The sequence below is a fragment of the Mizuhopecten yessoensis genome, unplaced genomic scaffold (assembly GCF_002113885.1).
Source record: "Mizuhopecten yessoensis strain PY_sf001 unplaced genomic scaffold, ASM211388v2 scaffold9299, whole genome shotgun sequence".
In the NCBI taxonomy this organism is placed as follows: Eukaryota; Metazoa; Mollusca; class Bivalvia; order Pectinida; family Pectinidae; genus Mizuhopecten; species Mizuhopecten yessoensis.
The window spans coordinates 351959-377271 of NW_018407978.1; the positions used below are offsets into that span (position 1 = coordinate 351959).

The window sequence follows — 25313 nt, forward strand, 5'->3', positions numbered from 1 at the left end:
ATTGCTCAAACCTGAATTTATAAACTCGTTTAAGAGATAATCCTTGAGGTTTTGCTACATTGTACTGGTCAGTCCTGATATCTTCATCACTTCTGATTTTCTATAAACGCAAAAAATATTGTTAAAGTGATAAAACAATAAACAAATTGTAAATATTTTCAATTTTTAAATCTTCACACCCTCAGAATGAATTCGAGCTAAGTCTAAAAAGGTGATTCGAATTTAAAAGATTAGTGCTGAAATAGACGTTATTTTAATCTATAACCACTGACCTAGGTTGAAATTTGATGAAATGAAAATAATTGAAATGTAACATCATGTTTTCAAAACGATGACCCTGAACATCTCAAAACAGCGATTGACCCAATTCATCTGATGTACTGATTAAGTATTTAAGATGAAAATACTATTTCAAAACAGCGCTGACCTGATAAAGATTTAGTTCCCTGCTCAAATGGTAGGTGTTTCCAGTCTGTAGGTAATCGTTTTGAATTTCAATAGGCTTATATTTGAGTTTTGAATTTTATTAATTTTTACACATAATAGATAATATGAAAGATTTCGTCAACCATGCATTGAACAAGATGAGTCTGAATGTCAATTCAATTGATTGATAAACTCAGGTATATTAGTTGCAAGTTTTATTAATGGTCTTACAACCATTCTTTTTAATTGTATCGTAGATTAACTTTATAAACCATGATCGTCATATTGGTCTTCCACGATGTGTCCTTTTTGGACAATAAATGAAAAGTTGGTTTCCCAATTACTGTAGCTACTGGATATAACTCTAAACATTATTCCAACCTTTCAAGGCTTATGTACGTAATGGAAATGGACACTTAGTATTTTATTCCAATTGTTGGTGTTCCAACTCACAACCGAATACAACTCTTAACATTATTCCAACTAATCAAGGTTTATGCACGTAATGGAAATGGACACTTAGTATTATATATTAATTGTTGGTGTTCCAACTCACAACCGAATACAACTCTATACATTATTCCAACTAATCAAGGTTTATGCACGTAAAGGAAATGGACACTTAGTATTTTATTCCAAGCGTTGGTGTTCCAACTCACAACCGAATACAGCTCTAAATGGTATCCCACCCTGTCCATATTTATGTTAGTGGTGGGATGGACACGTAGTATATTATTTGCATACTTCCAAATTAAAATTCAAACAGTAAGACATATTTGAGGATACCGATGTTCCAGATCCATGGGTTGTTACCTTTATCATTTCGATAGTTGTTTGTATCAACATATACAATTCTTTATCTCTAACACATAACGTTTACGTTTCAATTTAAATCGATTCATTGCATATTCAAAATAAATACGTGTATCATAACAGTTGAAGTCTGCACTGAACAAATCCCCGTTAAAAGAGTTGCATTTTATTTTTGCAATTTAAAAGCTTAACTTTTCAACTTTATATCACTGATGGAATAAATGGAAAATTCATGAAGTTTCGATATTGTGAAACAGTCAGGACTCTTTCTCTCAAACGAACGAAATATTGACAAATGGCCAGGAACCCGTCTTTATTCGTATTTGTTTTGTCTTCTGTCTCTCTGTCTCTATATTTGTCTGTTTGCAAGAACCCAGCGTTATTCGGGATATATATATATATGTATTTATGATGTAGCTGATAAAAATTAAAATATGCAACACAAGTAATGTCATACATTATTAAAACACGTAGATAACACATTTATCATGATAATAAACAGGATACAATAAAGAAATTATGTATGTTTAGTAATTTTATGTTAACTTAAAAAATATTATGATCTAAAATAAGATTTTTGCCAGTAGTTAGCTCCCCTTCTCCAGTTTACCAGATTAGTTGTAGAAAAAAACAAGCCGTCATTTTCGTTCATATTTAAAAATTGTTTATTATGTAACACCTGTACACAATTATATTCGATTATAAGTGAATAACAATAAAAAGCAACACCACCTGTATTGATTTGTTCTAATGTATCCCTCGTTATGGAGTCGGTCTGGTCACTAATGGTCAATTTTGTAAAGTGGCAGCAGCAATACCAGTTCTGTTTCACTACTGAGTGGTACCTAGGGACCACGTGAGAGGTGCGTGCGTATCTTCTAGCATTAGCGATCGATCTTCTAACTTGGTCAGCGACGGACAATTCTGCTCTGACAAAAACTTCATATCTATCGAACAATTTTGATATTTTATGAACTCTAAACATTTCTATACAATGACAAAAGTTACAAGTAACTGATTGTCAACACATTTATAGACGTGCACAGCACGGTAGGCCGACAACAGACTTAAATCAGTATTGAGCAACACACTGACCACCGTCCACGGTGTGACCGCCATATTGGCGAGACCAGAACAAAGGAAATCCAGGGTAAACTAATGATGTCGAAGCAGGACGGCAAGAGTGGGAAGCACCAACGCATAGTTGGAAAATTCGACCTAGTTGGAGAAATCTCCAAAACTATGGACCAAGTGCCACAGGCGAAAGTTAAAAAACCCTCGACCACTCACCCCACGACCACGGGTCAAATTCAAAATAGCGGAAAACCCCAGCCATCCTGTAGTACGGCCAATCCTACTCCAGTAATGACTAGAGCAGTGGATAGCAATCCACTGTTACAATTTGCATCGGCCATTTCCACATCGCTATCCACGATGTTGGAAAATCAGAAACAGATGCAGGTGGAATCACGGCAGTTCATTAATGGTTAAGTGGCCACCAAAATTGACGAGTGTCGAAACCGTGATCAATACATGAGAAAAAAGGGACTCCTGGGCCCTAACACTCCAAGTGCGTCAAATTCATTAAGTGCGCCTGATACACAAGCTATGGAATGTGACGAATCAGTCGACATTTGCCAACAAATTGACGACTTATTAGAGCCTAATCATACGGCCCTGGACAACACAGATGATCAGGCCTGCGAGGTTCCGGACGATAACATTGACGTAGATATTCTCGCAGATCTGTCCGAAACATATGCCTATAATGATGCAGTTGGGCCGGACATGGAGCCTAAACTTGCCACACTGGTAAACAATATCTTGTCACAAAATGTGACCGATGACAAAATAAAGCCAATGTTGGATAAATACAATCGGCCTGCCAACGTTGAACTACTACAGTGTCAAAAAGTGAACCCCGAAATCTGGGGAAAATTGAGAACTTTGACTCGAAGTCGAGACATCAAACTGCAACGCAGTCAGCAGCGATTAGTCAAAGGACTGATTCCGCTAGTCCAGGTTGTGGACACTCTTCTGAAACAGAAGAGTGAGAAGAAAGATATAGACATTTCGTTAGCAGTAAAACTGCTGTTTGATTCTTTTCACTTAATCACCAGTGCTACACAAGAGATCAGTCAACGTCGTCGGGAGTTTATCAAACCTGACTTAAACGGACAATACGCACAACTGTGTGCACATCAGAACACCCCATCGGTGTCATTGTTCGGGGATGATCTGGCCAAGACAATCAAAGACATTTCAGAGACAAATCGCCTTGGATATAAACTCTTATCTAAGCGGCCATCCCACAACCGGTACAATAGCTACGGACAGTACGTTTCAAAAAACGTGGAGGTCAACACGGCCCTCCAAAATACCAGTACGGATATACGAGTTACCGCCCTTACAACAAAGGTGGATATCAAAACCAGAATCAGAGCCAGAGTCCACGGGGCCGAGGCAGGGGACTACAGAACAGGAAACCCCGTCAATAACAAATCCGCAAGCGGGAATCGAGGTGAATGTTAATAAAGCACAAAGTATTGAATTGACAGCTGATTTTCAGGCTGGGTGTATTTCACAGCATTTAAATGCATGGTTTGAAATAACCTCAGATGCCTATTTACTGGATATCGTGGAAAATGGCTATAACATTGAATTTTCCGAAAAACCTTTTCAAAAGTTTACACCACATCCATACAAATTTAGGGATGCGGAAACGTATTTCGTGCAAACAGAAGTCTCAAAACTTGAAAGAAAGCAAAGGGTCCGACCCGTAACACAGTGTACTGATTAATATGTGTCAAACATTTTTCTGAGACCCAAAAAAGATGGTTCGTACAGGATGATATTAAATTTAAAAAATCTGAATCAATCGGTTTATTATAACCATTTTAAAATGGATACTTTACAGACGGCCATTGATCTCATGAGAAAAAAACTGTTTTATGCCATCAATAGATTGGAAAGATGCATACTATTAAGTGGCAATAGCTTCAGAATATGAAAAAAAATACGTTTCCAATTTGAAGGACAGTTGTATGAATTCACCGCCTTACCAAATGGTCTAGCATCAGCTCCCCGCATTTTCACAAAACTAACAAAACCGTTGTTATCGGAGTAACGAAAAAGGGGCCATCAAATAGTATCCTATATTGATGATTCATTGGTGGTTGGGGACTCGTACATTGAGTGTAGCCGCGGTTTACAGGACACAATACATATGTCACAAGACCTGGGGTTTGTTATACACCAAGACAAGTCCATCTTCACCCCATCTCGAACAATACAATATCTCGGGTTTATTTTAAGTTCGATTGATATGACTGTATCACTTACGCCAGAAAAAGCAACCAAAGTCAGGACTGCTTGTCAAAATTTGTTAAAAGCCAAGAAAATTACAATCCATGATGTTTCGGTTGTTGTTGGATTGATAGTTTCAAGTTTTCCGGGGGGTCAATATGGCAAGTTGTACTATAGGTCAATTGATAACAACAAAGCTAAGGCGTTAAAGTTAAATCATGGCAATTTTAATGGACACATGTCACTGACACAAACGTGTAAAGATGACTTGACTTGGTGGATAGACAATATCCACAATGTCTCAAACCCCATTGTAACTGCAGACCCCAGCATGATTACTGCATCAGATGCATCAAACACAGGGTGGGGTGGAGTCTGTAAGAGAAAGCAAACTAGGGGACACTGGACTGCAGAAGAAGCAGAGAATCATATAAATTATTTAGAATTATTGACTGTTTGGTTCTCACTCCGGGTAGTCTGTTCTGAAAAGAGAAATCAGACAATAAAATTACAAATAGACAATACTACAGCTGTGGCCTACATCAACCATCTGGGTGGTACTAAGAAAGCACTCAATGACCTATCCAGACAGATATGGCAATGGGCAAGAGAGCAAGATTTATGGCTTAAAGCTGCACACTTACCAGGGGTAGATAACCAGAAAGCTGACAGACAAAGTCGAATGGACCATGACAATGTAGAATGGCATCTAGACCCCAACATGTTTCAAAAAATGTCCAGACTCTGGGGAGAACCTAGTATTGATTTGTTTGCGTCTCGTCTAAATAACCAAATTCCATGCTATGTTTCATGGAAACCAGATCCCTTTGCAGTAGCTGTGGATGCATCATATGCGTTCCCTCCTTTTGCATTAATATCTAAAGTGCTTAAGAAAGTGCAACATCATAGATCAGACATGATGCTGATTGTTCTATACTGGACAACACAGGCCTGGTTTCCTAGGTTAATGCGCATGCTCATTGATTGCCCTTTTTATCTCCCTAGGTGTCAACACACGCTCACCCACCCACGGAAAAGATGGAAGGAACATCTGCCCAAACTACATTTGATTGCCTGCCTGGTGTCAGGAGATACCTCCAAAGTGTGGAGCTTTCAGAAACAGCTCAGGACATCATCATGTCCTCATGGAGAAACAACACTCAAAAACAATACGGTGCTTATACAAAACAGTGGCTCAGAGAAACTAATATCAGTCCATTTTCATCCAATTTGAAAAATGTGATTGAATTTCTAACAAAGTGTTATTCAAGGTGACTCGGATATAGTGCCATGAACACTGTACGATCCGCGCTATCAACATTTATCCACATTGATGGGCACCCAGTTGGATCTCATCCACTAACTGTGCGGTTCATGAAAGGTGTGTTTCACAAAAGACCAGTTTTTCCAAAAAATAATGTGACGTGGAATGTGAATGTACTTTTGACATATCTTGAATCACTGCCCCCAGTAAAAGAGCTTTCACTGAAACAGCTGACTTACAAAGCGGTCACATTACTGAGTGTACTTACAGGCCAACGAGCACAAGCTATTCACCAGATGGACATACAGAACTTCAGTGTTACAGAAGATAATGAATCATTACGATTCACCAGCCTTCTTAAAACATCTCGGTCAGGGTTTCAGCAGAGTGAAATACACTTGAAAGCTTACACTGTTGATGAAGGACTTTGCATTCTGACTGTTACTAACAACATTCGTGGGAACAACCAGCAGGTGTTCTTGAGGTTCAATAAACCCTACCACCCTGTAACAAAAAGTACAATATATAGGTGGATCAAAGTCACATTAGTGAAAGCTGGTATTGACATGAATTTTTTTCCACCTCATCCTGAATACAGCAGGTTGGACTAATTCACCAGCACAAACATTTGCCAAGTTTTAAAACAAACCTATCCAGGAAGAATATGGGTTCCAAAATTCTTTGCTATCACGCCAGGAAACTTGATTGACTTATTTATGTGGTTGCACAAGAACAGTTTTCAGTGCTAATACCCAGAACAAGTTTATTGTGACAATTTAGATGTGTTCAAATGTCTGAACTAAAACAGATAGTTTTATCTCATATATAATATCGTTTTTTTTCTACTTTATGCTAACGCTTTTACCTCTTACATATATCTATTTTGAATATATGTGTATTAGACAACTGAGCTTCCTACAAATTAAATGTTCTAGTTAAAGATAGCCAAATTAGCATAATATGTGTTGAAACATATCAATTATCAAGGATAACTCTCTAGTCTTAGCTCCAGCTACTTACTTTTACATACATTTTAATGGTAACGTTGTATATATGTTGATGGTTTTCATCGAGTTGTTGATTATTATATATTGTTATGTTGTATTTATGTTGATGGTTTTCATCGAGGTGTTGATTTTAATATACTGTTATGTTGTATATATGTTGATGGTTTTCATTGAGTTGTTGATTATAATATACTATTAAAATTCCATTTTGAGTTGTGGTTATGTTCTCAATATGTCGTGGATACTGACTTTGAAATCTCACGTGGTCCCTAGGTACCACTCAGTAGTGAAACAGAATTTAGAAATTAAATGAGACTTACCTGTAAGTTGAAATTTGATTATAATTCTGTTTCACTGCTGAGGGTACATTAGGGATCACGTGCCCACCCTTTAACCCACCCTTAAGAAAATTTGAATATCTTATATATAGATACAAGACATTTTACTTTATCATTGTATTGAATAAATACCTATTCAGTATCCACTCTCGTCAAATAATGCTAGAAGATGCGCACGCCCCTCTCACGTGATCCCTAATGTACCCTCAGCAGTGAAACAGAATTATAATCAAATTTCAACTTACAGGTAAGTCTTATTTAATTTCTAAATTATAGCACTTATATCAAATCAAGACATATATGGAGGATCTTCATATTAGATTTATGATACAAGTTTTGGATTTTTTCATGTTTTTAAATCTGGCGAGCAAATATGAAAAATCCAAAATGGGTATCATCAATCTAATTTGAAGGGAAACGAATGGCAGATTCTTTTTATCATTTGATACTAAGTAAACCGTATAATTGTGATCTGAAACGAATGTTTTGCACATTTTTGGCCGCCTCTGAAACGATGAAAATTGCGTCCGTTTCTATTCGATTGTGACGTCATTTCCGAAGTGATATCACACACGTTACATAAACATAATGTATGTGATGGCTGTATGACACTGCAGAACACGGTATTTATATGACAAATCAAAATTATCATTCCCTTGCAGTGCTTCCACATAACAGTGACTCGTGTGTATTATAGCAATTACACATGTTAACATGATGTTAGTAATAATAATTTATCACAACCTAGTTCGTAGGTCGTCTCAAAGCGGTTCACAAAAGATTACCTGTGGCTATAGGGCCTTTACAACCAGCCAATAACTTCCTCAACTCCCTGGGGAGCATACAGCCGGAGCTGCCATTTCGGCGCTCACAGCTAGCATTCAGCAATTCTAGCACTGCCCAACCGCGTACTCATTTACAGCTGAGTAGACTGGAACAAGCGGAGCAAAGTATCTTGTTCGAGTGCCGTGACGTGACTCGAACCCGCAACCGTTCGGTTACGAGCCCGGCGTCCTGCCACTAGACTATCGTGCCTCCAATGTAATGGAATCTAATAGCAATATATATGGTAAAATCGTTACAGATCGTTGCTATGTTCTATCTTTTATACCTTAGGAAACCTCTACGATAGTTTTCTTTAATTAGCACACACTCGTTAGTATTGTAAGCACTGTTCATGCAGCAGTTCTCGTCATTGAGAGGAACTACACACAGGACAAAACATTTAACTCAGATGACAAAGCATGTTCATCTTATGATTTGTTTCAATAATGGATGTTTGTCTTGGTTATTTTGTTTTGTCAATAGTTGAATTATAACAAACGGGAAAAAGGGGTTAGTTTTCCGTATCAATAATCCATATGTTCAAGATAGACCTAGATAAAATAATATTGTCATCAAAAAAGTGCAGACGTATACCACAGAGTGTCTATGTGGTCAATTGTACCTTCGAACTAAACTAAATGCAATTTATACGAATAAACACAATGATGAAGAACCTTTATTACTGTAAAACAAAGTATGTGCTGAAATAATTTGATGAACCATCATTCGGCCAGTCATTAAAGGTAACGTTGTAACAGAGCTTGCGTCAGCATTTTCCGTTAACATTTACGACGCACAATGCGTAAATACTGTGTCATCTGTGTCGACACTTAATAATTGACAACTGCAAAAGTAGAAATTCGCAGGCTAGGATATTTTGCATATGTTGAATGTTCAAGGGATGAACAAAATAACACGAGCTTTCTAACCAAGTATTGTATAGTTTGTAAATGTATTAGTTCTTATATGAAGCTTTATGTAGTGTGTCAATTTGTAAGTATTTATAACGTTGTCAAAGCTTTAGCACTTGACCTGATTATAACATAGTATGAAAATAAAAGCGAAAATGTCTTTAGCGTTGGAAGTTCAAATGTTGAAGCTTATGAATAATAAAAAAATAAAAAATGTATCTGTTTTTTTAAATTTATGATCTTCCGCTAGTCAAGATGAATAAGATAATAATTGAGATAAACTATTGGTAATTCATGAGTTAGTTATGATATGGATCCCTGTGTCACTGCCAAAAACTGTAACATTGTATTCGATTTTTTTTCTCTGCATGGCTATTGCTTTTATAAATAGTTTATGAAAAGAAACCCATGCATTGGATAACTTAAGAAGAGAATTGATAAAGATGAAATGAACACATGAGAAACAATAGCAGTGGTCTGGAAGTTTGAAAATTGAACGGGGCCAGACAAGGGATTGACCATTGAACCTCCAGTCATTTTATTGTCGCTCTAACCAACCTAGATACGTACGTAGACAGCGGTAGTACCTTGGTCCAGTTGCGTTACAAATACATTCATCAGGTTCGTTTGGTTTGTTTGTGTTTACGTCATATTAACAGCTATGATCATTTAAGGACGTGCCAGGTTTTGGTGGTGGAGGAAAGCCGGAGTCCACGACAAAAAAACACCGACCTACGGGCAGTACCTGGCGACTGCCCCACGTAGGCCTAGAAGCCGCGACCAAGTGGTGGAGGGCTAGTGGAAGCAGACTATCAGACGCCATAACCACGTCACCACCGCGGTCCCTCATTCACAGGTTACTATCTCTAGTGTTTCGTATGCGTTGGAACAGAGATCCTTTACTGATACTTTCTATTGCGTTAAAGCATTGCATTCCCACATGGTAGTGTGGCAAATTATTCTACACCAATGTTATACAAACGTTCATCTTATACAACCGTCATAATAAATTAAATATATAAAAATACAACAACATATCAGATAAAATTTTTTTATATCACACCTGAAAAAATGATTTACAATCTGTACACATTTACAACGTTTATAATGAACTCTTGCGACGTCATTTAATGTATATATTCACATTTGCATGGCATTGTCACTAAATAGCCTGTTTGAAAGCTGTGTCGTTGATGGGACTTTAGTTACCATGCATATCAGTTTGTGCAAACGAATAGATGCTAATTTAACTCCGATTCAAACATTGATTTAAAAATGTATACAAGCGTTATCGCTCGAACAATAAACAACTATAGAATAATTATTTTTACTTGTTAGTATACCCATGGAAATTATAGTAAAGATGTCTGATAAGCTCGTCTTCTTCCAATTTAACTGTCATATCACAGATCATCAATTAAGTTTACAGACAAAAATTAACACATCTTAGTAAAATACGTTAACAAATAAACCCTCCTGACAGTCCCTCTTGTCAAATGTGAATAAGGTTTCAAAAACGGAAATATACTGCTCTTTTCTTTTAAAGAAAAAATAGCATTATATATTTTTTGTAGCACTTTGTATGCGGAAATGCTGATGCTATCTTTCAGACAGTTTATTATTGTTATGGTATGTTTATTAGACAAGTGCGTCATAATGAATAGAAAACTGTTTGTTATTCATTGGGATTTTAGAAAAAGAAACGTGTTTTAAATAGGAATATTATGCTCTCCCTTCGTTTACAAAATTACGGAAAATGGGTGTTGCTAATTGTGTTCATTTCGTTAAACATACTTATAGCTTATGATAGTTTGGAGTTGTCATGGCTTCATAAATTTAGACCACACATGTTAACACCATGAAGGTGGTCCAAGTAATGTACCCGCCTAGAGATATATTCGACGGACTCTGAATTAGCCACCTTCCGGTGGTCGGGTGTCGCAGTGGATGACGCAATCGTCTTTCACCAAAAGCGGCCGGGGTTCAATCCGCCGATCGGAGTGAAAAGTATAGGTTGACCTGCCCGACCACGTTGGTTTTTTTCCGGGTACTCTGGTTTCCCCCCACTAACATCCGGGCCAAAAAAGGTGATTAATATAAGTTGTGATAACCTATTTTATAATTGTTGTAAAGGTATTATATTTATATATTAGTCACATGGTGTATTTATTTGTTTTTAGTCATGATTGGCTTCGAATAGTTAAAATTAAAGCTTAGCTTTCTGTATCGTGAGTCTATGTCATGTACTTTTATACATCGTCTGTTTATATTCTTTTATATTCAAACGAATACTACTCCTGAGTCGTTTGAAACGTGTGTGAAATAATTCCAACAGTTTACCTTTTCATTTATTATCTAAAACATGCTCTATTGAAAAATGTGTGAAATAGTGTATTATATTATTTCATGGATAAAATGCTGAAATTACTCAATGATATATTTGCCCAAATATGAATTGTATACTACAGTATAACTAATGATTGTATATATACAACAATAATTGAATGATTGTTTATACGTCTACGTATATTTACAATGTGAAATTAAAATCAATGGGGTATTTCACGGAAACAACTGCGGTAATGTTGAATATTTCCCCGAGACTTTTATATTGTTTAAGCTGGATTTCTTTATCACTGCCTTCGTTGAAGCCATGTCAACCGTATTGACAAAATATTTCGTATACAGAATTATTTATATACAAAGAAACAGCCCAGGAAATTCAACTTATTATACTTGTTATAAAAAACGCTATAATAATATTAATCGCCCATTTACATGTATCCCTCCACTTAAAAATCCAATGTATTTTATAGAACTAGATCAGGCCCACGACAAAATATTGTGAATTCCTAATCCAGGTGCACGACTTAAATAAAGGTTGTTTGGAAAGGTCAGTTATTGGTATGTAGCTGGCTTGTATTCACTATTCAATAACATAGTTTTGTAAATATATATGCAACTTAAATTAGAATTTTTTAAAGGTTCAAAAACTTTGAAAAAAATATAAAGTTATTCAATTCATATTTAAAACATACATTTTGAAACTCGTTTACTTGCATTGAAATGTATTGTATCAGTTTCGTGATGAATGGGATGAAGTTTAAAGAGATGTTTATATCTCGTGATGTTTGGCGTTAAGGCTATCTAAATAACAAATAAATCTATCATATAACCTACGGAAGGCAAGTTTCTAACAAGGCAATCTCAAGGGAAGTCTGCCAGAGAAGTTCCGTGAATAATTCATTGACTCAAACAACACTGCCCCTCTCCGTGTTAGCCCTAGGTAAAGGTGTGAGGAATTCTCTCTCTCTCACATAGTCACTATCGATCTACACTAGCAACAGTTATAAGGTTTGGCTCACTTGTTGTATAACTGTTAACCGATTTCTGAGACAAGGGTGCAAAATTACTCACAACATTATTAGTCAAAATGGCATTTCAAGCTGTTCAAGGAGCAGTCGATGTACCTTCGGTAGGTCTACTATTAAATGAGGATATCATTTTGAATGAATCTAAGTGAATGTTTTCAATTTTACCCTTTGCCTGACGCAAGTGTCTTGCATAATGCAACAGAGGGAATGCTTCGCAAGCCCCTATTCGGTATTTTCTTATGGCAGAGTTATCTGCTCTTGTTAGCAGGTATTGATTGTTACGTCATTTGTTTGTGAGAGTAACGTCATAATTGTTTTGAGAAAACGACGCAATTTTCTCACACAAACTAATGATGTAACAATCAACACCTGCTCACAAGAGCAGATAACTCTGCAATACGAAAAGACGGAAATACGTGTACATTTGAATAATCTACAGGAGTATGCTGATGAGACTACCATCAAGAATTTTTTAAACGAAATAAGAAATTTCTACTATTTACTCAAAAGTAAAACTTTTGCATATGTTTGCATGTAATTTCAAACATGCGAATAACATGATAATGATTATGTCAGAGAAAACAAGAACATTAATCACAGACTGGAAGTACGTCACAATATATCACAGTTAAAGTACAATTTTGACTGGGGTAGGATTGGAAAGAAACGAATCCAATTACTATAAACTACGTGAGTGGTGTCGTGTCCGTCACACTCATGTTCGACTGGTTTCGTTTCAAAGGTTTTATTCGGAATTTTCTTTTCTCTAATTCGATACTTCCGGATGACGTAGTCGAATCTGATAAACTGCAGGTTCGCTTTCTGCTGCTTTCGTCACACGTCCACGACGATGAAGTTGATGACGACCTGTCTTCCACGAACGTTTCTTTCGTGTCTGCACTTGAAGTGCTACCGTCGTTTAAAGAGTCCACACGGTTTCTAGAAAGTCGCTTCATTAACGGCGGTCTCTTAGCAACTTCGTTGGAATTTGCTTTTTGCTCACTTTGTTCACTTGCCGTAAAGAAAACGTCACTTCCCATTTTCATTTTCATTTTCGACCTTTTTTGCTTAAATGGAGGTTTTGATTTCAATTTGTCCTCCTTAATTTCATTAAGCTCTATATTTGTATTAGACGGTGTGACATCATTGTTGCTTTGCTCTTTTATTCGCTCCTCTGAAAAAGAAGATTTTCCTTCCAGACTTGGTTTAGATGACGTTTTACCTTTCAGAGGGGGGAGTGCTTTTTTCCCAGTAGGAATTTCCGACGCACCAACATCATTTATCCACTTTCCAGTAATGTTGGGTGCGGATTGGATCTTGCCCAATACTGATCCCTTTGGTAACGAGCGATTGTTACTATCAATTTTGATATTTTCCTCTTCAATACAATTGGTCTTCTTTGATACTCCGTTTGCCTTGTTTTCCTTATCATCTGGATTTCGTGAAGACAATTTGCTACTCCCGCCAGCCTCTAATTCAGATCCTGGAATTGATCTTTTTTCGTTTGTTCCAGATTCATTTGGATCGTTTTCCTTTTCGATGACAGATTCCTTGTCATCTGCACCCTTGTTAGCCTTTTTACCAGTGACAAAATTCACAAACTTTCTTACACTTAATGTTCTCTTAGCTGGTTTTTTAGTCGGAAGTACTTTTTTGTCTTTTGATTTTTTCTGTTGGTAGGGCTCTGCGCATCTCCCTCCGACTGGCTTCCGGGAGAATGTGTCAGCTTTCGCTGCCCTAATAACGGCCTTCTTCCTCCGATACAGACAGAAGTCAACAGTGATCCACACGGTGACAACAACGGCCGTGAAACCAGTGATAAGTGTTACCTGAATCCACTTGTCAAGCATGTCTGTAAGATACAAAACACGTTGAAATTACAAGGATTGAAATATATTTTTTAAACAGTATGATGGTTTGCTACAAAGTTATATTAAAACCTAGTTCATGACGGTAGCGCAAATTAAGAAAATATATTCGAATGGTAAACTTATGATAAATATTAACAACGTGTGCTTTAATACTGCTATTTACGTTGAAAAAAAACTCATCTTTTGGAGTACTTTCTTTCTGTTATAGATGTATTGTAAACAAACTGTTTTATTAAAGAAAACGAACAGTCCTATTTAATGGACCAAGGTTGTGGTTTCTATGATTACCAATCCCGACAAGCAACGAACGTCAATCGGAATCTATTCGGGTTTTTCCGTCATAGTTTGAATTTTATTTATTGATTCCGATTTTCTCTTGTAGTATGACGGAAATACCCAAACTGTCTCCGAATATTAATTTGTATTAGTTCATGTTGTTTCTGGTTTCAAACAACATTTACTGTTGCTAGGTTTGTACTGCAACAGCCAAGGCATATGAGGAAAAATACTGCTTTGCTGCAGTATGAATTGGGGCTCGCTCAATAGTTCAGCAACGTCGAGTGTGGTCAGTAGCTGGATTGGTACCCGACTGCACGTTACAATAGAGCAGCTTCATAAATGCTAACACTATAAGTTAATTGAGCATTGACTGTTATGGAAACATTTTAAATATCAAGAATTTAAAAAAAAATCTGTTCTAGCATTTTACAATTTTTTCTAACATTTTCTGTGAGATACTACGCTTAAACTTTTACAGTTTACTTTTTGAGCGATGAGCATACCTCTGATACTGTTTAACATTCAGTTACAAAGCAAAGACTTTTTATGATACATAATGCTTTACAGACAAATTAACTACTCTGAATGAGCTTCAAGCCCAACTACAAAATGTTGGAGTATTCGAGAATGCTTGCAAATATGACATATCAGAAGGATGTACTGTGCAGTAATATTAATGTTCAACATATCAGAAGGATGGCTGTGTAGTAATAATAATATTTAACATATCAGAAGGATGGCTGTGCAGTAATAATAATATTTAACTTATCAGAAGGATGGCTGTGCAGTAATAATAATGTTCAACATATCAGAAGAATGTACTGTGCAGTAATATTAATGTTCAACATATCAGAAGGATGTACTGTGCAGTAATATTAATGTTCAACATATCAGAAAAATGGCTGTGCAGTAATAATAATGTTCAACATATCAGAAGGATGGCTGTGCAGTAATAATAATATTTAACATATCAGAAGGATGGCTGTGCAGTAATAATAATGTTCAACATATCAGAAGGATGTACTGTGCAGTAATACTAATATTCAACATATCAGAAGTATGGCTGTGTAGTAGCGTAGCGTGATTGTGTTTAAACTTGTGACCTTTTTTACATTTAACTTGACTGCACAGACGACAGAGGCAGAACAGAAAAACTAAAACGGAAGCGGAACTAGAAATCAATCGGAAGTAAAAACGTGTTCTATATGGAATATTCTCTGCCTTCCACAATGCGATAGATGATGTGTTTTTTTTATATTAAAATCAATATGCACAGAAACAATAAAAAGAACGGGATGGAGGGCTTTACGGAAACCACATATCCACATTTTGTTTAAAAAAAAAAATGAACTGTTATTTCAGTGCTTGTTTACTGCCTCGAATGTTCATTCGAATTTGCCTCCTGCTTTATTCTAAATCTCATGAATGCACGATGGGACTGTAGTGGCAACCATTACATTAAAACACACTATTATTGTAAATTTGGATATAAAGTCTAGGCTGGGAATGACTAATACATTACTTAATCTCTAGAGAAATGCTCGATATAGCTGAAGAATGATAATAGACCATACCTAGTGTCTAGCATGGTGTGTATGTCCCTCTACTAAAAATGCTATGTACTACATTGAACAATTGGACGGGAGCTATATACATTTGCACGTTTTTTACATGGATATTGCATCTCTGTTATTTCATTTCGACACGATTTTTTTTTTGATGGAATTGTTTTAAATTATTAAAGTACGGAATGCACCTGATGTGATATGCTTTTAGACACCAATGTAGTCTAATATAGATTTAGCTGAAATGTTTCACACTTGACGTCTCCTAACCTACCACGCGCTGTCATATCAGCATGCAATGAAGTCAGTATTATAGACATTGCCGTTATATTGAATTGAGATTATAAACAGCAGTTTTCACTAAAATACAATTGATATTCTAAAATGTTTGAAACGTGCTGTAATTGGGAAAATGAAATTGATTTTTCGAAGAGCTTGAAAGTCAGGGCGATAAGTTAGGTACAAAACAAACGCAAGGACATATACAATTATTTGTATCTGCATCTGAACCGTTTTAAAATATCCTTCCAATTTCATACAGTTTCGTTTTCTTTTTTACTGAAAAATAGTTTCCATTTTCATGCTTCATTCTTCTGCAGGTAATTGTTTTCCCTGAATCACCAGTATGGCAGAATATCAATAAATGTCCGGAGAGAATGGTACATTGTGTATCAGTACCTGCTAGGAGTTGGTAAATATAGTATGGTTCTCCACTAGTTGGAAATGCCCTGGACGGTATTCATTGGTCAATGTTCTGATTGTGACGTTACATGTATGTAACAATGCTTTGTGACGTCATTTTCTAGTAGGACGCCAATCCTTTTGCTTTGAATATGACAGGGCAGAGATTGGTTTTATTTGTAAAAGAAGAATATTTAACGCTTCTTCTTAACAAAAACTGCCCGGTTTCCACCGTCATGTTGTTTGAAATATATGGTAAGTTATGTTGTTACGTCAAAATCATACGTTGACAGAAATTCCGGAATAGTTTCTGATTGAAGTAAAAAAATAATCCGACTGGTTTCCAACTTTATATACTGGCATAGATCTAAAGTCTGAAAGTGATATTACAATAGGTTACGTAATACGTGTAGATATAATTCAAGCGAACTGAATTCCGTTTCAATTTTAGAACTTTGATAAATGTATCTATATTGTTTCCGTTTTATTCCTGGTACACTTGTATGCATTGTACTGAACGTCGGCATGAGCTGCATCACCTGACAAAGATAAAGGTACAACAGGAAAATCGCACTGAGGTCACAGTGACCGAGTGAACAGTTTATTACCGGGTCACAGACTAACACGTGTTTGCCTATGTTATAGGTAATGAATAATTTATGATTTAAGTACCGGCACCTTTTTGAGGGGAGATTAATTTGCGTTTCACACAACGTGTACTAGTTTGTCGTTATGTTCAAATTATGGTTTTCTACATGGTTGAATTTGCAATAGATGTTTTCTTTCCCGAGCTACCACAAACGTATATATCGCATATACATTATCTACGGTTACCCCTGCAGGATTCGGAAAAAAGGGCCTGCAGGATTCTACTTCAAACCATCGTAAGAGGCAACTAATAAGCTCCCTCACATCCCTGTGGAACCGGGGGTAATATTTTCTGTCTCCTGCTTATAGGAACATAGAAAAGACCAAAATTGATTTACTAACTTCATTTTGAAACACGTGGGATCTAATTATTTTCTTTTCTTGCTTCTTTTCTCTTTCCTTCCGGTGGTGTCTCTCTAAGCACCAATCTTCCTAAGAAACTTGGAGCTTGCGAGAACGTGAAAATACTTAACCCTGCGTATACTTCGTCGGGGATGCACTTAATGAGTGTTTAATATATAAAAGGCTCTCACACTATATAGACGCAAATAACACATAAATCCCGACTATGCCCTTTCTATGCACGAGATAATGCTAACAGTTTCCGTTCGGACAATCTTTTTGATCGTATCAGTAATGAATGATTAATGTGTGGTCAATTATCTCAAAAGAGAAAAACACACACAACTTAATTACTGCAGAATACTGAATTCCCACTAGTTCTGCGTATGTACGCATTTGAAGCATCCCTTAACACAATATAATGTATATGTTTGGTATCAGTATGATGTTCAACGCTTCTTGCCGATTTATTTGAATCATTTAAACCAATTTTTAGTTTTAAATACAATAATGATAATACTAGTACCAGGAACTGACAATGCTAGCATCTGGAACTGACAATGCTAGTATCCGGAACTGACAATGCTAGTATCCGGAACTGACAATGCTAGTATCCGGAACTGACAATACTAGTACCCGGAACTGACAATGCTAGTAGTATAGCCGGAACTGACAATGCTAATACCCGGATCTGAATTTGCCAGTTACCGGAACTGACATTGCTATTATCCGGAACTGACAATGCTAGTAACCGAAACTTAAATTACTAGTATTCGGAACTGACAATGCTAGTATCCGGAACTGACAATGCTAGTAGCCGGAACTGACAATGCTAATAACCGGATCTGAACTTGCCAGTTACCGGAACTGACATTGCTAGTATCCAGAAATGACAATGCTAGTAACCGAAACTTAAATTACTAGTATTCGGAACTGAAAATGCTAGTATCCGGAAATGGAAATGCTAGTCACCGGAACTGAAATGCTAGTAACCGTAACTGACAATGCTAGTATCCGGAACAGACAATGCTAGTATCCGGAACTGACATTGCTAGTATCCAGAAATGACAATGGTAGTAACCGAAACTTAAATTACTAGTATCCGGAACTGACAATGCTAGTATCCGGAACTGACAATGCTAGTAACCGGAACTGACAATGCTAGTATACGGAACTGACAATGTTAGTATCCGGAACTGGCAATGCTAGTAATCGGAACTGACAATGCTAGTTACCGGAACTGACAATGCTAGTATCCGGAACTGACAATGCTAGTAACCGGAACTGACAATGCTAGTATCCGGAACTGACAATGCTAGTAACCAGAACTGGCAATGCTAGTATACGAAAGTTATACGTATATTATCATAACAACTTAAGGATTCCCGTACCACTCAAAAAAACAAATTAACTCTCAAAAATGTTTTTTTTTTTTCCAGTATGACCATAGCCTTAATACAGTCTCTGTTAAAACCATACCTTACGGGAACACTTTGGAAAAAAAACGTAAAGTAATCAGAAAGAGTGTTCTGTATCAAAAAAAAACCCAGCAGGTCTAGACAATGATTCAGACCCTAGACTTCAGATTGTTACATTAACACCGTATAATGCATATGTTTGGTATCAGTATGATGTTCTACGCTTCTTGCCGATTTATTTGAATCCTTTAAACCGATTTTTAGTTTTAAATACCATAATGATAATACTAGTACCCGGAACTGACAATGCTAGTATACGGAACTGACATTGCTAGTACCCGGATCTGAATTCGCCAGTTACCGGAACTGACAATGCTAGTATCCGGAACTGACAATGATAGTTACCGAAACTTACATTACTAGTATTCGGAACTGACAATGCTAATACCCGGAACTGACAATGCTAGTAGGCGGAACTGACAATGCTAGTACCTGGATCTGAATTCGCCAGTACCGGAACTGACATTGCTAGTATCCGGAACTGACAATGCTAGTAACCGAAACTTAAATTACTAGTATTCGGAACTGACAAAGCTAGTATCCGGAACTGGCAATGCTAGTCACCGGAACTGACAATGCTAGTAACCGGAACTGACAATGCTAGTATCCGGAACTGACAATGCTAGTACCAAGATCTGAATTTGTCAGTTACCAGAACTGACAATGCAATTATCCGGAACTGACAATGCTAGAAACCGAAATACCGGAACTGACAATGCAAGCAGCCGGAACTGACAATGCTAGTATCCGGAACTGACAATGCTAGTAACCGGAACTGATAATGCTAACATCCTGAACTGACAATGCTAGTATCCGGAACTGATAATCCTAGTACCCAGAACTGACAATGCTAGTATCCGGAACTGACAATACTAGTACCCGGAACTGACAATGCTAGTAGTATAGCCGGAACTGACAATGCTAGCACCCGGATCTGAATTTGCCAGTTACCGGAACTGACATTGCTATTATCCGGAACTGACAATGCTAGTAACCGAAACTTAAATTACTAGTATTCGGAACTGACAATGTTAGTATCCGGAACTGACAATGCTAGTATCTGGAACTGGCAATGTTAGTCACCGGAACTAACAATGCTAATATCCGGAACTGACAATGCCAGTAACCGGAACTGGCAATGCTAGTTACCGGACCTGACAATGATTGTAACTGTAACTGACAATGCTAGTATCCGGAACTGACAATGCCAGTCACCGGAACTGACAATGTTACATATGTAGTTTTCGGAACTGACAATGCCTGTCACCGGAACTGACAATGCAAGTAGCCGGAATTGACAATGCTAGTTTCCGGAACTGACAATGCCAGTCTCCGGAACTGAATTCGCCAGTTACCGGAACTGACAATGCTAGTAACCGAAACTTAAATTACTAGTTATCGGAACTGACAATGCTAGTATGCGGAACTGGCAATGCGAGTCACCGGAACTGACAATGCTAGTAACCGGAACTGACAATGCTAGTATCCGGAACTGACAATGCTTGTATCAAGATCTGAATTTGCCAGTTACCAGACCTGACAATGCTAGTAACCGAAACTTAAATTACTAGTATTCGGAACTGACAATGCTAGTCACCGGAACTGACAATGCTAGTAACCGAAATTGACAATGCTAGTATCGGGAACTGACAATGCTAGTAACCGGAACTGACAATGCTAATATCCGGAACTGACAATGCCAGTAACCGGAACTGGCAATGCTAGTTATAGGACCTGATGCTAGTAACCGGAACTGACAATGCTAGTATCCGGAACTGACAATGCCAGTCACCGGAATTGTCAATGCTACATATGTAGTATTCGGAACTGACAATGCCTGTCACCGGAACTGACAATGCAAGTAGCCAGAATTGACAATGCTAGTTTCCGGACCTGACAATGCCAGTCTCCAGAACTGACAATGCTAGTAACCGGAAGTGACAATGCTAGTATCCAGAACTGACAATGCTAGTAACCGAAACTGACAATGTTAGTAGCCGGAACTGACAATGCTACATATGTAGTATTCGGAACTGACAATGCTAGTAACCGAAACTGACAATGCTAGTAGCCGGAACTGACAATGCTAGTAGCCGGAACTGGCAATGCTACATTGTAGTTACCGGAAGTGTATATGCTAGTATCCGGAAGTGACAATGCTAGTAATCAGAACTGATAATGATATTAACCAGAACTGACAATGCTAGTAACCGGAACTGACAATGCTACATATGTAGTATTAGGAACTGACAATGCTAGTAATCGGAACTGGCAATGCTAGTATCCGGAAGTGACAATGCTTGTAGCCGGAACTGGCAATGCTACATTGTAGTTACCGGAACTGACAATGCTAGTATCCGGAAGTGACAATGCTAGTAACCAGAACTGACATTGATATTAACCAGAACTGACAATGCTAGTAACCAAAATTGACAATGCTTGTATCCGGAGGTTATACGTTTATTATCATAACTATTTAAGAATTCCCGTACAACTCAACAACAAAAAATAACTCTCAAAAATGTTTGTTTTTCCCGGCATGACTATAGCCTTAATACATTCTTTATGAAAACCATACCTTAAGGGACTCCTTTGGAAAAAACCGAAAAGTAATCAAAAGAGTGTTCTGGGTAAAAATAACCAGCAGGGCTAGACAATGATTCAAACCCTAGACGTCAGATTGTTACATTATCTCTATTTCGTCTTTTCGTATTGCAGAGTTATCTGCACTTGTGAGCAGGTATTGATTGTTATGTCATTTGTTTGTGAGAGTAACGTCATCAATTTTGAGAAAACGACGTAATTTTCTCACACAAACCAATGACGTAACAATCAAAACCTGCTCACAAGAGAAGATAACTCTGCAAAGACGGAATAGCCGACTGCGCTACATAGTCAATTGAAATATTCTGATTCTACATGCTATATAGTTATGCCAAAAGCGAAATAAACGGGAGGTTACACTGAGAATCACTTAAGAGCGAAAAAATCAATTCTACGACTTAATCTACCTTATTATACCAGTAAACTTCAATTAGCATTGAATTTTACAAAACACAATCTAAATCATAAATTCATGACCGAACTTAATGACGTACCAGCTAAATAATCTATGAATGGCTAACTTAATGATGTACAATCTAAATCATATTTGCATTGCCCAAATTACGGAAACACTCTCCAAATTAGCGAAGCACCATTTAAATTTAAAAACCATATCCAAGTTATCGGGACATGGACCAGTTTTCAGGAACAACAACCAATTTTCAGGGACAACAACCAATTTTCAGGAACATAACAATTCAATAAGATTGTGCCTTTGTTCCCGAAAACTGGTCGTTGGCCCCCGAAAATTAAGTCGTTGTCCCGCTCACTCGCACAGCGGTATTCCCTTTGATGTAGCCGCGCTCCGGCGAAGCCCGTACAGGTGAGGCAGTCTATAGTCCCTGCCTTGCTGGCCGTGTTGTCGGTATAGCTATGCAAAGACGGTCGCTCTAATTCCGTAATCAAAACGATATAATAACACAGGTCGATAGTACACTTATATTTACTTCGAATGAAATAAATAAAGACCAAGGAAATAATGCTTATTTTGTACTACGGCCAGGGTTAGGATCGAAATGAACGACCATTTGAGAATAATGCATAACTTTTACCGTATTGCTGAACTGGTGCTTTGATACATCACTCCAGGGACACATGAAGCCAGTATATACGTCTCTGATCACTCATATAATAATCAAAGACACAATATGAACTCTCAATATTAACGATATTTAATGACGAACGATAAGTACGTCCCGATGTCGTATACAACTTATATTACGTAAACTATATCCCCCGGCTCCGTTCGGTCCGAGGTACTAGTTGTCCAGTATTTATTGATAAACTCGTGCAAATGATGAACCGATTGTGTAAATGTTCATAAACGAACCACTGTATATATATATATATGTTAAGACAGTTTACGTTCCTATTTTGCTTTATATACCTTTCAATCGTTTTTAATGTTGTTAATAGTTTTGTGGTTTATATAATCCTCTTAGTAAGGAGATTCCCGATCACCTGTCCTCTCAGCTTTTAATTTCTATTGTATTTAACAAAAATGTATTTTATTCATATTTGGTTTTTTTAATCATAACTTATATAATTGTAATTAAATGGAACTTTATCTTCCCTGTACTGTCGTAAGAATATCCCTTCTGAGTACATGTTTCATGTTATAATATTTAAGGTTTAACTTTCTATTTAGTTTAGGTTATCGGGTGATAAATAATCGGCGAAGCCGATAAAGAAGAAATAATTTACCCGGGTTCCATTGTAGTTATCACCCGATAACCTAAACTGAATAGAAAGTTAATCCTTATATAGCCTTTTTCTTAACATAAAACGCGTCCATTTATGTCATCAAAGTAAACGTATATAAATGAACACACAATCCAGCCGTCCTGTCAGTCAACAACGTGACGTCATCGGAATGTATGAATTTCAACAATGTATGTTTACATTTCAACAATGTATTTTTTGCATGAATACACTAATGAGTTAGGTATCCGAGGTACTCTTGTTAACTTCCTAAAACAGCAATGTAAACTCCCGGGTTGTTGAAACTTCGAGTGATAATGACAATGATCTCCACAAAGGCTTTCATTAGAAAAAATACCATTTAAGTTACGTTTATGTGTTTAAAGTGAACGAAATTTCGAAATATCTTGTTTCTTTATTCATTTAAAGCGAACTTAACCATTTCAGAAAGATAATGTGCATCCGTATGTCAGTTATCAAAACTGTATAAAATAAAATGAGAAAAAAAATAGAGCGTTATTCTTAACCAGAGACGTTATATTACAATATATACGACTTTGTGTATAGTCTAAACAGGTGCTCTCGTCTAACGAACCTGTGATTACTAAAATTTAGAACCTATGAAACTTCTTATCTAAAAGGTAAAGCGTGATCCGGTTGTTAAATATATGAATTATCAGAATTAATATTGAATATTGTATTACCTGTCTTCAGACAGAGACATATAAAGCCGTAAGTAGTATATACGTTTCCGCTTCAGGTCAACCATGACAATCAGAATAATATATAAACTAAAGGTATTTTGTTTTGGTTTCCTTTCTATCATAACAAGATACCTTCTCTGTATTAACGTAATATATTAGGTATCAGTACATTTCACTCATAGTTCCAGTAGTATTAGTAATCATTATCAAATACATATAAAGATAAAATATATTGCCGTGTGAATGATGTAATTGATATACAATATGTGTTAAGATAAGTTCTGTGCACTGATCTTACACGAAAATGGCACCGTTTCATTGGTTGATATACCTGTCAATCACGCGCGGTAGAGAGGTGGGCCCTCGCGGTGATTGGTTGATGTTCTTGTCGATGCTCCGCTGTTGTTTCATTGACAAGAATATCACGGGCCGTAATTCTCGTCACATTCTGGTGCATGTAGTCGCAGTGACATTTGGTATTTCTTTTTCTGTTTCCTGTTGTACAATATATTTAAACTTGAAAGTGACATTCGTTCTGAATTCCGTTCTGAATTCTTTTTTAATTGGTGCAAGCATCCCATGCATACAATTTTATTATGAGAAAGTAGGTTTACTTTGTTTGTAATGTATAATCGTGCACAGAAACCTTACATGTGGATGTACATTGTATTGGACATGTATGTTGAAATTGTAGGTGTATAAATATAGCTGTTGGTCTGTATGAACTTTCTAACTAAGCATTGAAGGATAATTAAATGTAATCACTATGTGTAAGCGTCAAGGAAAAATCATTAAACTAAGGAACTGTGACAATGTATTATGAGAATTATCGGTGTTCATGTTAAAATATAATAGACAAAAGCAAATATTTATTTATAGGACTGTTTTGCTATTGCTAATACTGAAATACTTTTTTCCTGCTAACACAATGTTCAAATACTAAAGTGACATTTGTACTGAATTCGTTTTACTTAGCGCAGGCAGCCTGGTCCTCGCATAAAATGTTAGTGAAAAAGTGGGTTGACTTGGTATGTAATGTATAAAAAGCTGTATTTGACAAGAGGGTATAATTGTACAAGTATGTGCAAAATGTTGTTGAATGTATAGGTAAGTGGTTGTTATGAAAAAAACATGTTGATATGATTGATTGTACATACGTGTGCATGTTTATATGTT

General features: G+C 36.8%; 1 protein-coding gene across 1 annotated transcript in view; it reads right to left on the reverse strand.

The window, feature by feature from the left end:
* Positions 1-12916: 12916 nt before the first annotated feature.
* Positions 12917-25313, reverse strand: part of LOC110457701 (uncharacterized protein DDB_G0271670-like) — a 32224-nt gene continuing 19827 nt past the window's right edge. The window contains exon 3 of the mRNA XM_021509067.1: positions 12917-14116. Coding sequence (XP_021364742.1) covers positions 12951-14114 — 1164 coding nt within the window. The 5' untranslated portion in view covers positions 14115-14116 and the 3' untranslated portion in view covers positions 12917-12950. The remainder of the gene's footprint in view (positions 14117-25313) is intronic.